This window comes from Heliconius melpomene, chromosome 4, assembly GCF_056956725.1.
Source record: "Heliconius melpomene rosina isolate 202511_hmr_F chromosome 4, ASM5695672v1, whole genome shotgun sequence".
In the NCBI taxonomy this organism is placed as follows: Eukaryota; Metazoa; Arthropoda; class Insecta; order Lepidoptera; family Nymphalidae; genus Heliconius; species Heliconius melpomene.
In genome coordinates, this window is record NC_140392.1 from 9,546,722 (window position 1) to 9,561,897 (window position 15,176).

Sequence of the window (15,176 nt, forward strand, 5' to 3'; positions counted from 1 at the left end):
TTGAAATGCTTATATTATTAACTAACAATTATTTTAATAATTGAAATAAGAAAATAAGCTTTAAAAATAAAAGTTCAAAAATTATAATTTATTACAGTTCGTAAGTAAGCTTTAAGTTTTGCATTACCGTAAGTATCACTAAAAATAGAGGCAAAGAAAAAAATTATTTATTAAAAATTGAACAAGCATAAAAAAAATATATAATATCATTTATATCAGGTTTGGAATAAATTAACTGAATTTGTTTCTCTGTAAATTTGAGTTTATATTGTTCGATTTTGCCTAATATAGGCGTAATCAATGGATTTCATTATCTCATCCAAATATGTCTAAAATTTCTGTCTCGTTGTCCTATAAAAAAGGTATAATTTATAATTTTTTTCGTTATAATTTTGCGTAGAGTTAAACGTTTATGAAATATTTAAATTTACTATATTGGCACAAGCAGAGTAGGGGAGAGCGGGGCCAAAAGTTCCGATTTTTTCCGATTAACCTCAAATATTGCTACGAATACTTGCATTTTAGTATTTATACAATATACTCAAATTCAACTTACATATCTAGACTTGCAATTAAAACAGTAATTTGGGGTATTCTTTGTAAGACTTTTTTTATGATTTTTTTTATGACTGAAGTCGGAAAGTAACAACTTACCCCGACTTGGGGCAAGTTTTTAACAGACCGGGGTAAATTGTTACCATATTTTTCAAGCTATTATTTGCAAAATAAAAAATAATAAATAATCGAACAAAGCCTGTTTATTTAAGGAATAATCACCAGTATCATAATAATTACCAGGCGCAAAAGCAAATCTTTTTCAACCGACTTCTGTAAGAATCGAAATCGAAATCGAATCGAAGTCGAATCAATTCGACTGTTTCTTTTTTTTATGTATGATACTTCATAACTTTTGATTAGGTGAACCGATTTTGATGATTTTTTTATTTGAAAGGTAGTGCTTCCCATGTGGGAACAATTTTTTTTTGGTCTATTTTTGACAATGGTATCTTTGAGAAAATCACATAAGTATTAAATTTGTATTGGTACGCGTGCGACAAAATGACGAATAACTCAATATCACGCCAACCGATTCTAATGATTCTTTTCTTATTTGAAAGGATACACTTCAAGGATAGTTTGATGAAAGTTTGGTTAGGTTCTGATTATAAAATCCGGTCAAAATTGAGAAAATTTGTTTTTATTTTGGTAAATATTAATTATACTGGAATAGTTACAAGGGAAAAGAAAAAGAAAGAAGTCCATCCAGAGGATGTCCTGACTAATATCTGTCCGATATTTGTTTGTGGGCATACGGGTACGCGACCCCGGATCCTCGAGCCGCCACTCTTACATCCTCATCCAGTCCGTAAGAAAGGTGTCCTAACTCCCCCCCTTCCCCTCCTCTTTTCCTTAGCTCCCTCCTTTTACCTATCCTACCCCTTCTATTTTCCTCTCCCCTCGGTTTTTCCCCACAAAGGGGTTTTGGAGGTCAGACGGCAGTCGCTCCATTTAAAAACCGCCAACCGCCACATAAATGGAAAGAAAGAGAAACAAAACACTGGGTACGGCTAGGGCGTCGCCGCAAAACGACGCGCAGGCACATCGCCCTACACCTGCGATAAGTGGGCAAGGGCTACCGTGTCAAGTACGGGCACGGTTAAAGACGCGAGTACCCAGACAGAAACTCCGCTTTGCAACGTGGAATATTGGCTCTCTAACCGGACGATGCAGGGAACTCGCAGATGTACTCATGAGACGTCGGGTCCAGTGTGCTTTCCTCCAGGAAACTCGCTGGAAGGGCAATAAGTCCCGTAACATCGGACAGGGTTACCGGCTTATATACACTGGGTCACCTTCGGGTAGAAACGGTGTAGGTGTAGAGCTTTCTGAAGAGCTTCAGAATGGGCTCCTTGAAGTTGACCGTCGCTCCGACCGCTTGATGCGAGTGAGGGTACTGATTGAGGGCGTCATCACAAACTTAATCAGTGCCTATGCTCCCCAGGCGGGATGTAGCGCGGCCGAAAAGGAGACATTCTGGGAGCAGTATGAAGGGGTGCTACTTGCTGTGCCGTCTACCGAATTGGTCTTAGTTGGGGGGGATTTGAACGGGCACGTCGGTAGGGCTGCTGAGCCGTATGAACGTGTTCACGGGGGTTTTGGGCACGGTCTTCGCAATGCAGAGGGAGAAAACATTCTGAGAACCTGTATTGCGTCTGATCTGGCCGTCGTGAATACGTTCTTCCAAAAGAATTCTCAGCACCTTATCACGTATAAGTGCGGGTCCCACTCAACTCAAATAGACTACTTATTGAAGAGACGGTGTCATATGGGCTGGGTAACTAACTGTAAGGTCATTCCAGGCGAAAGCCTAACGGCCCAACATCGTCTTCTTGTCATGGACTTTAACGTCACTCCGAAGAAGAAAGTAGCCGAGAAACGTAGGCCTCGGATCAAGTGGTGGTTGCTGAATGGACCGATGCAGACCGACTTCCTGGCAGAGGTGAAAAGTCATAATCTTTCGACTAACACCGAGACTGCTCAGGAGGCTTGGGATCGGGCTCAGTCGGCAATCATTGCGGCAGGCAGGCGAGTTCTTGGCGTTTCTAGGGGAGGACGTGTCATCGACAAGGAGACATGGTGGTGGAATGACGAGGTCCAGGAGGTGACTCGTGAAAAGAAGGCTGCCTTTAAGAAGTGGCAGGAATCCAACTCTCCTGAAGACAGACTGGAGTACACAGTAGCTAAACGTGCCAGTAAAAGAGCTGTAGCCAGAGCCCGCAGTGACAGTTTGTCACCATTGTATGATAAACTTGAAACTGTGGAGGGGCAGAAGCTCATTTACAAACTGGCACGTTCCCGGGATAAAGTGACGCAAGATATCGCAAAATGTCTTTGCGTCAGAGATTCCCAGGGCACGCTGCTCTGTAATCATGACTCTGTGAAGGAGAGGTGGAGAAGCTACTTCCAGGAGTTGCTGAATACTCAGCACCCATGCAGTCTTCATCACGACCCACCGCCTAACCTCGGACTTATTGCCCCAATAACCCTTGACGAAACACGTAATTGCCTTCGACGCATGAAGAACGGAAAAGCGGTGGGACCTGACGACATTCCGATCGAAGCGTGGAAATCGTTGGGCTCTCTTGGTGTGCTCATGCTTACTGACCTTTTTAACCATATCTTGAACACTGGTAAGATGCCGCATCAGTGGCGGCTTAGCTTTATTACCCCTATTTACAAGGGAAGGGGCAGTGTTCAAGATTGTGGTAGTTATAGGGGCATTAAGCTTATGAGTCATACCATGAAGCTCTTCGAGCGCATGATCGACCTCAGGCTCCGCCGAGAGTGTACTGTCTCTGAGTCTCAATATGGATTTCAGCCAGGATCGGGCACCATGGACGCCATTTTCGCCCTCAGAACTTTGATGGGGGCATACAGGGAAAAAAGGAGAGCTCTGCACGTGGCCTTTTTAGATCTGCAGAAGGCCTTTGACTGTGTGCCTCGTCAGTGTATCTGGTGGGTATTGCGATCCAAAGGGATCCCTGAGGCCTATATTGAGATTATCAGGGGCATGTACCACGATTCCGCTTCTATGGTTAGGACTGCTGTTGGCGACACTAGACCCTTCCCGATTACAGTGGGGGTTCACCAGGGCTCGGCTCTTAGTCCGTTCTTATTCAATGTAGTGCTCGATACTGTCTCGGCTCACATCCAGGACCAACCTCCATGGCTGATGATGTATGCCGACGACATAGCACTCATTGCCGAGAACCGACTGACGCTGGAGCGTAAAGTGAACCTCTGGAAGGGTACGCTTGAGAACGGCGGTCTTAAACTAAATGTGTCGAAGACAGAGTACATGGCCTGCGGGAGCCGGGACTCGAGCACCATCCTTATAGGTCCTGAGCCAGCCGTTAAGTCGGAGAAGTTCAGGTACCTTGGATCCGTTATGCATGAGTCTGGAGGCATCGATCACGATGTCCATGGCCGGATAAGCGCTGCCTGGGCCAAATGGCGGGAGGTCACTGGTGTGGTCTGCGACCGCAGAATACCGCTCAAGCTCAAGGGGCTGATATACAAGAGCATCGTCCGACCGGTTCTTTTATACGGCAGCGAATGTTGGCCAGCACTATCTCGGCACACTCAGGAGCTTCACGTCACGGAAATGAAGATGCTGAGGTGGATGTGCGGCGTAACGCGGTCTGACCGCATACGCAACACATTCATTCGAGGTAGTCTTGGGGTCCGTGACGTAGTGGATAAGCTCCAAGAGCGTCGCTTGAGATGGTTTGGCCACGTTACGCGCCGGCCTAAGAACTATGTCGGACGCATGTGCTTTGCTATACAAGTTCCTGGGGCGCGACCTCCCGGACGCCCAAGGAAGCGCTGGTTGGATGTCGTGATGCAGGACATGAGAGCCAATGGTCTAACCACCGAGGACGCAAAAGATCGTGCAAAGTGGAGTAGGTTAAGTAGGAAGGCAGACCCCGGTAATAGCCGGGATTAATGCCAGGAAGAAGGAAGTTACAAGGGAAAACTTTGTTAAAATTATTGTCAGAAGTAAGATTCTCCATCGTTGCATTTGTTTTCAACCAACCTCAAAAAAGAAGTTTTAATTTTCAACCGACTTCAAAAAAGGAAGAGGCGAATTCGCTAGTTTCCACAAAAATAATACCTAATTGAGTCAAGTTTTACACATCACAACAGATGCCACTCGTTAACAACCACTACCACCACAACCAACAATCGTTTAAGAAGTATCCTTTTAAGGTTACTTATTACTTGAAATCGTAAAAAGAATTAATTTTGAACAAAAAAAACCGAACCGAAAAACAACGGAACTAAAAAGTAAAAGACAATTTTACATAAAATAAAACTTATTTTGATTTTGTTAAACCAAAATAATAAACTAAAATTTTATACCTTTAGGTTTTCGCACTTAATATGTATTTGTGATTCTTTGATAACAGTTTTTATCTTATTCCTGCAATCTTTGAAAACTATATCCGCTGCTTTTTGCATCAACTCATATGACACATAACCTCGAGTTGATTTCCGAACGAATAAGTCCGCATGTTACTAAATTACAATATTTTTTAGTATGAAAAATTACAATATTTACGTCACAACAACAGGTCACAACATGCCCAAAAAAAGGGAACATCTAGCCCCAAAAACACGTGTTGAAAAAAAATTAAATATAAATAAGATATAGAAAAAATATATAATTTACAAATAGTGTTCCGAAATAGTAGGTAATATAATGTAAAAAAAAACACTAACATACTCGAGGCTAATCGTTAAAATTTGTGAGATAGACCAAAAATATGAAATGCAAAAATATTTACAATCGTGCACCAACGACACCCGTGTGCTATTCCATTGGTTTCGGATGCTACTGGATTGTTCAATATGCTGGCCATGGGTGCGCTATCACATTGCATTTCACTATATGTTTACTAAATATTCCTATCACTTTTCTCCGCGAAATTATTTCCATCGGAACAACTTACCTCGGTAACTTTTAGCCCCGCTCTCCCCTACTGATAATTTAATGTTAATTAATTTATGTCAATTCGTATATTTTTTTTATCACTACCGATAACCTTTTCCTCAGAGGACAAGGGCAATGGATTCAGCAAATATGATCGTATATACATAAATAATAAAAGACTTAACGGTGTCCGTCTATGTTGGAAATTATATTTATTACTGGTTAACGGAGTGTCGTTATACGAGGTATTTCTTGTTAATCTTGCCGATATTGTAGATACTCGGGAAAATATATTATAGTTTTATAAGAAGAAATGAGATTTATCTTGAGATTTAATAAGTTTAACGAGAGAAAATGTGAATATTTTAAAATCCAAAATAAAAGATATTTCGAGAAAACCCAACAACATATTTATATGATAAGCCTAACTCGCGACATAATAAGCAGACATAGTTTAATTAGTTAAGGCAAGAATAGTGAACAAGTCAACTGATACTTGAAAATGTTTCTCTCCATTAATATTAATTTGGGTGAGTACTATACAATTCAATAACATTTCTATTTAAATTTATTTTTCCATTTCTTTAATTTGGTGTCGAGGCAAAACGCGAAGTTATGTTCCGCCACTCAACACGCAATGCCTCCAGAATTCAACGGAAACTGGGGAACGAAGTGTTTCAACAATAGGTTCCTTTTGTCTACCCTGCTGCGTGCGGGATACAGCGTGAAGCTAATTGATTGATTGGCATAATAGAGAGAAAAAAGAAAAATAACAATAGTCTACATTATACAGTCTGCGCCAAGGCAGCTAGACCTTATGAGTTCTGTGTTCCACTTAGTTACAGACATTTTTTAATGTTATTATTTATCCAATGGAATTACATATTAAAGAAAAAAAAGTAGTTTTTTTGTTTATTTTATTTTTCCGTTTCCGTTTTCAGATTATATTATAGTTTTTGCTCTGAACGTTCTTGGTGGCGGATTAACTGATGATGTGGGAACGACAACTGTAAGTATATTTGTGACAATATATATCTGTCTGGTATCCACCAAGTTTTTTATATTTATTTACAATTATTGAATTATATTAAAAGTATATTTGTTAAATATTTTGTTATATGAATTGGTTCTTTGCCTGTGACCAGAGCGAGAATATAAAAGTATTTAAAGATTTATATTTCCATTTCTTCAGTCTGGTGTCGAGGTAAAGGGCGGCGTTGAGTTCCGCCACTCAACACGCAATGCCTCCAGAATTCGGCGGAAAGTCGGGAACGAAGTGTCTTAACACTAGGTTCTCTCTGCTACCCTGCTGAGTGCGGGTTAAAGCGTGAAACTGATTATTATTTTTAACAATATCACATACATCTTATGATGTGGATTAAAATTTATTTCAATTTTAGCAATTAGAGTCAATATTTGAAGGCAAATCTGTGGCAGAAGCTATCAATTATGACATTTACGATGAAAATAATCAATGTAAACAAATAAAACATAAAGAAAGAAATTTTACGTCACCTATGCGAAGAATTAGCGAAGTCAGTAAGTACTCAGTTTTCGAGTTTCTTTTATATTATGATAAAATCAGGGAGTTAACTAACCACTCAATTGTTGACCACGACCACGTTGACTTAGTGTTTTTTTTGTTTCTCCAAATTGATAAAAACTTGATAACAATATGATAGACTATCTCTGCGTATTTCTTAATATGGGGAATGTATGGATGTAAAAAGTCGCCTCTTTACATAAGGTGTCATAGAGAAAAACCACTTAGCATTTTATGGGTGAGTCCTATCACTATGGTGGTATATGGTGAGGAGCTCAGAGCAGTCCCAGATTCTAACGTTCTCTCAAAGTACGTTTTCCTAATAGGTAAACTTAAAGCACACTAGGATAAAGAGCGAAAAAATTTTAACACGAGTTTCTCTCTGCTTATCCTGGTGAATAGGAAATTAATTGATGATAAAGGCATCGTGGCGTAACGGCGTAGTGTCTAATTGTAAACACGAAGGTTTTGAGTTCGATGACCTAGAGTGGTCATGGGAACTGGGAATGAGTTATTTTAATTTCATTGATCTGGTAACAATTAAAAGCGTGGCTTAGAAAACTGCTCCTCAATAGGCAATGTCTCATAAATTGAATATTAATATAAAATGACATATTAAAAATACTTTCAGAGTGCTTGGAATATGTTTGGAGGAATATAATAGAAGAGAACGAGGTTAACTTGAAAACAGATTGTAGTAAGTCTTTTTATACAACTATTTGTATTACAATATATATTTTTATTTTTTTGTAATATAATCACACATCCTCATTTCCTTGTAGGTCCGCGCATTACGGTCGGAGGTCGACCTGCTTTTCAAGGAGAATTTCCCCATATGGTATAAGAACTCAATTTGATCACAGAACATAATTTAAATATTTTCTATGAGACAATCTATGAGACAATTAATTATTTTTATTCACCTAGCGTCTATTACCAAACTATACTGCGGAGTAGGCAAAGGGAACCTGTGAATCAAATATGTGTGATCTCAACGATTCGAAAGAAAATATTAAATGTTTCATTTCTTCGAGTGGGAAACGAACCGACAACCTATCGCCGTTACAATCGCGCATTTGTGCCCCTGGCTGGTTTTAATAGTTCAAATGGTTTTTTCTATCAAATTAACTATAGAAACTATTTCTAATAAATTATTAACGGTTCCAGGGTGCTGTAGGCTGGAAATCGGCTTTCAGCGAAGATGAGCCTAAATGGGTGTTTAAATGTGGTGCATCTTTAATAAGTGAAAAGTTCATGCTGACAGCAGCACATTGTTCTTACATATCTTCAAGAGATGCAAGCGTTGCGCGTCGTCAGCCAGAAGTTGTTAAGATGGGTGATAAAGATTTGGTCCAGGTAGGAGGGTTAATATTTGTTTAGAAGGTATTTTATGGAAATAATGGGGAATGGTAATATTATAAAAGTGAAGAATTTGATTGGTTTAACACCACCACTCTAAACTCAGGAACTACTGCTTGAATTTAAGAATATATTCATATACACATATATCTTTTGCGTAGAGTGAGAGTTACCTCAATAATTCAGAATGTGTCATCTGTCACATTCTAAATATATGAGTTTGTATAGCTTTTAGCTTACTCTTTCTACTCTACTACTTTTTATTGCCCACAGAGGCATGTAGAAAGATAAACTCTATTGGTACCGTAGACTTAATAATATAAAATTTTATAATAAAGTTCAGAAATATAAAAACAAATAAGGCCGCCGTGTCGTAGCAGCACAAGCGTGTGTCTGTAGGTTCGACACCTGTTCTGGTAACAAGGCAAAGTGCGTCGTTGAGTTCCGCTAATCAATACTAAAAATCGGTGAAAAGTGGAAAACGAGTGCCTTAACCCCGGTGTTTCGTCTGCCTATCATGCTATACGAGGGCTATAGCTTAAAGCTAAAAAAAGGAATATTTAAGATTTTTCTAATACGTCTTAATTTTTTTTATACATAATTATCATGAGAATAGTATTATAATAAATCATGAGAATAAACTAAAATATAATTTCAGGATGGAAACTATCCCTCACTCTACCAAATGAGATCGTTTTTGGGATATCGAAATATGGCAAGTATCAGTAAATATTATTTTCTTAAAATTGGTTTTCTGTCTGTGTTTTCTGGCTGATTTTATTGGTTTTCTGTCTGACTAGCCAGGCAGGGTTATTATCATTTTCACCATGCTTGCTTGCTGCTAGTTGCTATTCGGAATACATATAAGTATTTTCTTTTAGTTATAGTAAAAATTTTTTAAAGAGTTATGTTAATTTACACAGTATTATCTTATAAATATCTTACATTCTTTAATTTTCAGGAAATATCAATAAGAACACAACCGAAAATAATAAGAATTGAAAGAATAATAAAACACGAAGACTATCATGCACCTAAAGTATACAACGACATAGCTTTACTGGAGTTAGCGGAGTCAGTAGATTTCGGTCCTCTCATCCGCCCTGCCTGTCTTTGGACTAACATGGATACTGGTGGCTTAGGAGCACTTTCTGTTTCTGGATGGGGAGTAGTGGATCCAAGTACGTTGTTCGTCGTACCTACATAGCAGGATATGCAAATGGAACTTAGTGGCTAGTTACTCCGTTCTTCACGTTTTCGCTAATTCGAGTAAAATGTCACTCTCTCTCACCGAGTACACAATAAGCGGTCCTTGAGGTTCTCTATATATAGATCTGCAATGAAGACCAGTTGCAGATCGATCTCCTTTCATGCTGTGCATTAAGTTTCCGGGATCGTCACATTTAATGTCTACTTCGGAGTCATTGTGCAACGGAATTATAATTGCTATAACAATACTAGCGACCTAAACGTGGCTTCACCCGCTTCTACTTTTTGTTATTAAATTTAAAATTTTCACATACATTTTGGCTTATTTGTCATTCTGATATATTTATTAGCTATACTATTGTATAGTTTCATCTAAATTCGTTCAGTAGTTTTGCTTGAAAGTGGAACAAACATCCATCCTCACAAGTTTTTTTATAATATTATTAGAATTGTCTATGATATTTATAATCTTGTCTTACTAAAAGAAAAAACGTCTCAAGAGGTTATTGACATTATTAACAAAATAAACTGAGATAGAAAGCGATTTTAATACTATAAATGAATATGACATTATGTACGTATTTGAAGAATTTGCCAATCTAATATTAAACGCTAATATTGACTTCTAAAATAACTTAGCGTTAACCTGCGGATTTTACAACGAATAACTTTGAACTTTGAACGCAAATATTGGCCATTTTGGATAATAAAATAATCTAAAGTGGTTTTAATAAATGTCATCGAATAATATTCAATTAAATGTGAAATAATATTACATTTAGGTTACATTGTATTGTATGAATGTTTTAAGTTTTATAATAAAATAAAAATACTTATTAATTTTATTGCAACTTGAGGAAACGTAAAATAAATAATAGAGTCACATAAAAATGAAAATGAACAAACAATGAGAAATAAAAATATTAAATATATCAATGGAAATCGAACTTCAATCGTCTCGTTTACAACGACATCTTGGCACCTCTAGGTCAGGACGGTCTTTATCAGTTAATTATTTCATTAACTTTCAGTTTTAAATTAAGCGCTTAATAGTTTAAATTTAAATATAAAGTAGTCTGCCGCTATATAAATGCCGTTTTCTTTCCTTTATTTGAAATATATAATTGTTAATAATATTAAAAAGAAAGCGGGAATCCGCTGGATTCAAAGGGCGCAGGACCGGACGGAGTGGCGAGAAGGGGACGCCTATGTCCAACAGTGGACGTTGAAAGGCTGATGGATGGATGGATGAATATTAATTTATATAATTTATAACGAACAGTATCTCGTCGAGCTACCACTGAGCTGCAAGTGGCAAAAGTGGGTGTCATAAATGCATATAGCTGCGACGAATTGTTGAGATGGCGAAGAAACAGAAACTGGCAAGGCTTGACTGACCATCAGATTTGCGCCGGATATCTACCTGGTGGCGTTGATACTTGTCAGGTATGTAACTGCAGCTATAAATAAGCAGTGTAGACAGAGAGAATCTAATGTTATGTTACTTTGGTTCCCATTCTCTGCATAATTTTCTGGACGCACTAAGCGGCGAGTGAAAGAATAAAATTAAATGAATATAATACAAAATTTAAATATATTAAATATGAGGCCAGTCGTGGCCCAAGGCCAGAGAGGCCAGTTGGGGGATCGATCACCACTTGTGGAAAAGAAATATTTATTTAAATTTATATTTTATAATTTCCCCGAGTTAAGTTTCAAATGTCATCACACTGCACCACCTCGGAGCAGGGGATGTTAAAAAAATATTAGGTACATAGGAAATGGAATTCTTATAAGTAAGAAATTAATATAATTAAATATGTGTATACATATAATAATATACTGTTTGTTTGTGTTAAAGGGTGATTCTGGAGGTCCCCTGCAAGTCAAAATCAACTTAACACAACAATGGCCAATGTACTTCCTAGTAGGAATAACCTCCTTCGGCTACGGCTGTGCGAGAGCGAATATACCGAGCGTGTACACCAGGACAGCCAGCTTTGTGGACTGGGTAGAGAGAAATGTGTGGCCAGATAACAAATAAATAAACTTTGTGAATTTATTTTTGTTTCACTTAGATTGCTTTGCGCAGATAGAGAAAGTTTATCTTTAGATTATTTCATACATATGTACTTATGTATGGAATAATCTAACTAATCTAAATGTATATGAGAGTATACATTAGATTATATATGTTAGTATTGAAATGCTCATATTATTTACTAACAATTATTTTAATAATTGAAATAAGAAAATAAGCTTTATAAATTAAGATTCAAAAATTATAATTTATTACAGTTCACTGAGTAAGCTTTTCATTACCGTAAGGGTTACTAAAAATAGAGGCAATGAAAATTTTTAATTTATTATTAAAAAAATGAAATAACAAAATTCGAGCATAAAATATATATCAATTAATTTATATGATTTAATTATAAATCGTTATGTTATGAAGAACAGCGGCGTAACCAAATAATTTTAATCATACATTTATTTATATGTGAAATTATAAAAGTTCTTACCGTATTTTAATAGAAATAAAGTGACTACAATCCTTATAACGAAGTATCCCACTCCTAGCCCTACGATGATGCAATCACTTCTTTTTAATGAATGAATCTTCTGAATGCCATCATGAATTTTTAATTTAAGTAATGAACATTTTAATAATTGGAAAATAGATAGGAGTTGTATTGAAATTCCGGTTAAAGATTTAATTTATATTTTTCTTGTTTAACGATGTAATTTTTAAGAAAAATTTAATCAATTACGTAGTAGTATACCTTGAGGTATATTAAATCAAAAAAATCATTTAATGTAAATCTGTTTGCTTCATATAAAATAACACAAAAACTCTTGAACTAATAAATTAAAATTTTACATACCGGCACTCTCCGAAGTCGTAGTAGACCAGCAACATGTACTCTTGAAGATCTTTTGTATTAGACCGCTTAGGCGCAGTGCGTACGACCCGTAGACTAGCGGGTTCATACACGAGTTGGACACCGCCATGGCAAAGAGAAGATCTTGGACTTGAGGTGAGACGCGTGACGCTGAATCTCTATCTACCATGTACCTGATAAAAAAATAATTTAATAATTTATTTATAAAATTTAATAATTCACATTTACAGGGTTTCGTAGCTCAAAGGAAAAAACGTGACTCTTATAAGTTGTTCCGGAGATTAGCCCAGATGTATGAAAACACAGATAGACATCTAAAAATTTTAAATGGTTTATTCGAGTTTCAGTATTGTATAAAAAACTAGAGGCAACCGTTTTACCGATTAAGTACTATGTATTTAGGACTAAAGATTTATGATTAAGAATTAATGTTAAGAATTTAAAACTAAGGATAATGGATTAAGAATTGAGTGTTAAGGATTAATCTTTCGAAATGAAGAATAAAAACTAAAGAATAAAGATGAAAGACTATTGACTAATTGACTGCATTACAAATTAGGATTATAGTTCCAAGTGTTAAAAGAAAAAATAATACACTTATACGACCACTGTTTCGTCTAAATAAACATCTTTTAGCTTCAACCTGTATTCCACATCCAGTAGAGTAGGTTCAAAATTCCAAGACATTGCGAGACGAATGGTGTAATTTAACACCGCACTAAAAGCAACGCGTAACTAATTTATTCCATCAGATTGGAAATCGTACCCACAAACATCATATGGAGAATCAACACTGTGCTATAACAGTCACAAGCCATAATAAACTATATTAAATATTTACCTTTCCAACGGAAATCTACTGAGAAAGTCAGAAATTCTCTACATTTATTTTGTTGTTTTATCTGAGTTTTCTCGTTGGATTTGTACGTTGTTTTTCTAAGGTCCATAAAGTGAGACTGTTTCTCTGATTATATAAACATGAACATATTTATCTGTGTGTTCGTTAATGTAATTTATAAATTTTGTAATAACAGAATGTTTGTTGAGCAAATAAAGAATACAAATATATCGCGTTACAGATTTTTTTTACATTTGAGGCCAGTCGTGGCAACGCAATAGGTTGTAGGTTCGATTTTTGTTCAAATAAATCAAATATTTAATATTTCATCTCCTCGCAAGAAAAAAGTTATATTTTAAGAAATTGAAATTATTTTAAGATAAGATAGCACCCGCAAAATTATTAAAGAAAAAGAAAGATAGTAAGACAGAAAACGAAAACACAGTTTTGAAATATATTGGAGGAAAGTCACGTAAAAAGCACGAGGGCTGCCCGGAGAATATGAATTGACAGAGTACTGACAGTGTACGAGACAAAAGAGGTATACAGAGAGTGTTTGGTGCTCTGTTCTCCCTGACTATCCCGCTGAGAATACAAAGTGAAGCTAAAATAAAAAGATAGCTTACCACATGGTGATAGTGGCGTAAGGCAACCAGCATAGAGCGAAGACCGTTACTATGATAACAGTCATGCGTAGAGTGCGGCGCCTCGCCCTCTCCAACACGCGCCTGTCAGAACGCCGGAGACGAATAGAATTTATATTATGCACGCATTTCTCTGTAACAAAAGGAAATAAGAAAATTACTCTACTAAAACTCTCTTTTTTTCACTTTCTGCGAAGATTTTACTTTGTCCAATTTGGCCGACATCCATGGCATATTTTTTCACGTTTTGTGTAGTAGGGTAGGCAAAGGGATCGTATCAATACACTCTACTTCCCTCTTCGCCGATTTCTAGAGGCATTGTGTGTTAAGTGGCGGAACTCAACGCCGCGCTTTTATTTCATTACCCCGAGTTGAAATCAAACGTCACACGCTTGCGCTACTGCGCTACGACATATTGCCAAGATATTATAAATAAGTATTAATAAAAACAAAGTAAATATAAACATAAATAAAAACATACCATTCTAGCAATTCAATAAAAAACAAAAGGTACGCCGCGCCTCGTTGATTATTTATTCATTACTCATCATATAAGAATGAAAAGATAATAATAATAAAAACGTATTTAAATTGTTTTAAAATGCAAACCATGCGACGGATGTAATTAAGTAATAAATGTTATATGACAAAGTGAAGAAAGAATTTTTATATAATTCATTTAGCGAAGTAGCGTTATGCAGTTTGCAGGATTTAGTGGTAAGAAAGCGGAGAGATAGGGCTCCATCAATCTTCGAAAACACAGTATGGATGGCGATGATGACCTGGAGGACATGTATGTATGAATTGATGACAGCGAGAGAGGTATTTAGAGGCCGCAGAATATGGCATTCCGTTCTCTCTGGCTACCCCGCTAAGAATAAAACGGTAAAAAATAAGTAATACAACACTTAGATATACAAAAATGCAATTCCACATGTTTTGAAGCATTGAATACAAACAAATAAATTTGCTAATATCGATAATCTCGTCTCAGTAGTGGCACGTATGTTCAGTTAATTTTTAGAGAACCTAGAGTTAAGACACTCCATTCTCCACGTTCCACCTGAACTTTAGACACGGCATATTGAGTGGTGAAACTTATGTAGTTTTTCTTATCAGAGTAGGATTATTTTTGTAATAAAAAGAAAATTTATACTTTAAGATGAGAAATTAAACTTAAGATTAA

At 36.7% G+C, this 15,176-nt stretch overlaps 2 protein-coding genes across 2 annotated transcripts in view; one reads left to right on the top strand and one right to left on the bottom strand.

The window, feature by feature from the left end:
- LOC146539698 (adipokinetic hormone/corazonin-related peptide receptor variant I-like) overlaps positions 1-15,176 on the bottom strand; it is a 90,924-nt gene that overhangs the window by 31,545 nt on the left and 44,203 nt on the right. Inside the window, exons 5-6 of the mRNA XM_085185199.1 lie at positions 13,973-14,123; positions 12,491-12,681 (exon numbers count right to left, since the gene is read on the bottom strand). Of these exons, the coding sequence (XP_085041325.1) occupies positions 12,491-12,681; positions 13,973-14,123 (342 nt within the window). The remainder of the gene's footprint in view (positions 1-12,490; positions 12,682-13,972; positions 14,124-15,176) is intronic.
- Positions 5,793-11,667, top strand: LOC146539702 (venom protease-like). The gene is made up of 10 exons (XM_085208126.1): positions 5,793-6,024; positions 6,436-6,503; positions 6,895-7,033; positions 7,669-7,734; positions 7,820-7,875; positions 8,205-8,393; positions 9,055-9,111; positions 9,358-9,577; positions 10,888-11,051; positions 11,467-11,667. Exons 1-10 carry the CDS (start codon positions 5,997-5,999, stop codon positions 11,647-11,649), a joined length of 1,170 nt encoding a protein of 389 aa, XP_085064252.1. The 5' UTR covers positions 5,793-5,996; the 3' UTR covers positions 11,650-11,667.

What these genes read in the sequence shown, in the direction of transcription:
- LOC146539702 (XM_085208126.1), top strand. Translation starts at nt 5,997, where the DNA reads ATGTTTCTCTCCATTAATATTAATTTGG. An exon ending in GCGAAGAATTAGCGAAGTCA is followed by an intron (nt 7,034 to 7,668) that starts GTAAGTACTCAG and finishes AAATACTTTCAG; the next exon opens with AGTGCTTGGAATATGTTTGG. An exon ending in GTGATAAAGATTTGGTCCAG is followed by an intron (nt 8,394 to 9,054) that starts GTAGGAGGGTTA and finishes ATATAATTTCAG; the next exon opens with GATGGAAACTATCCCTCACT.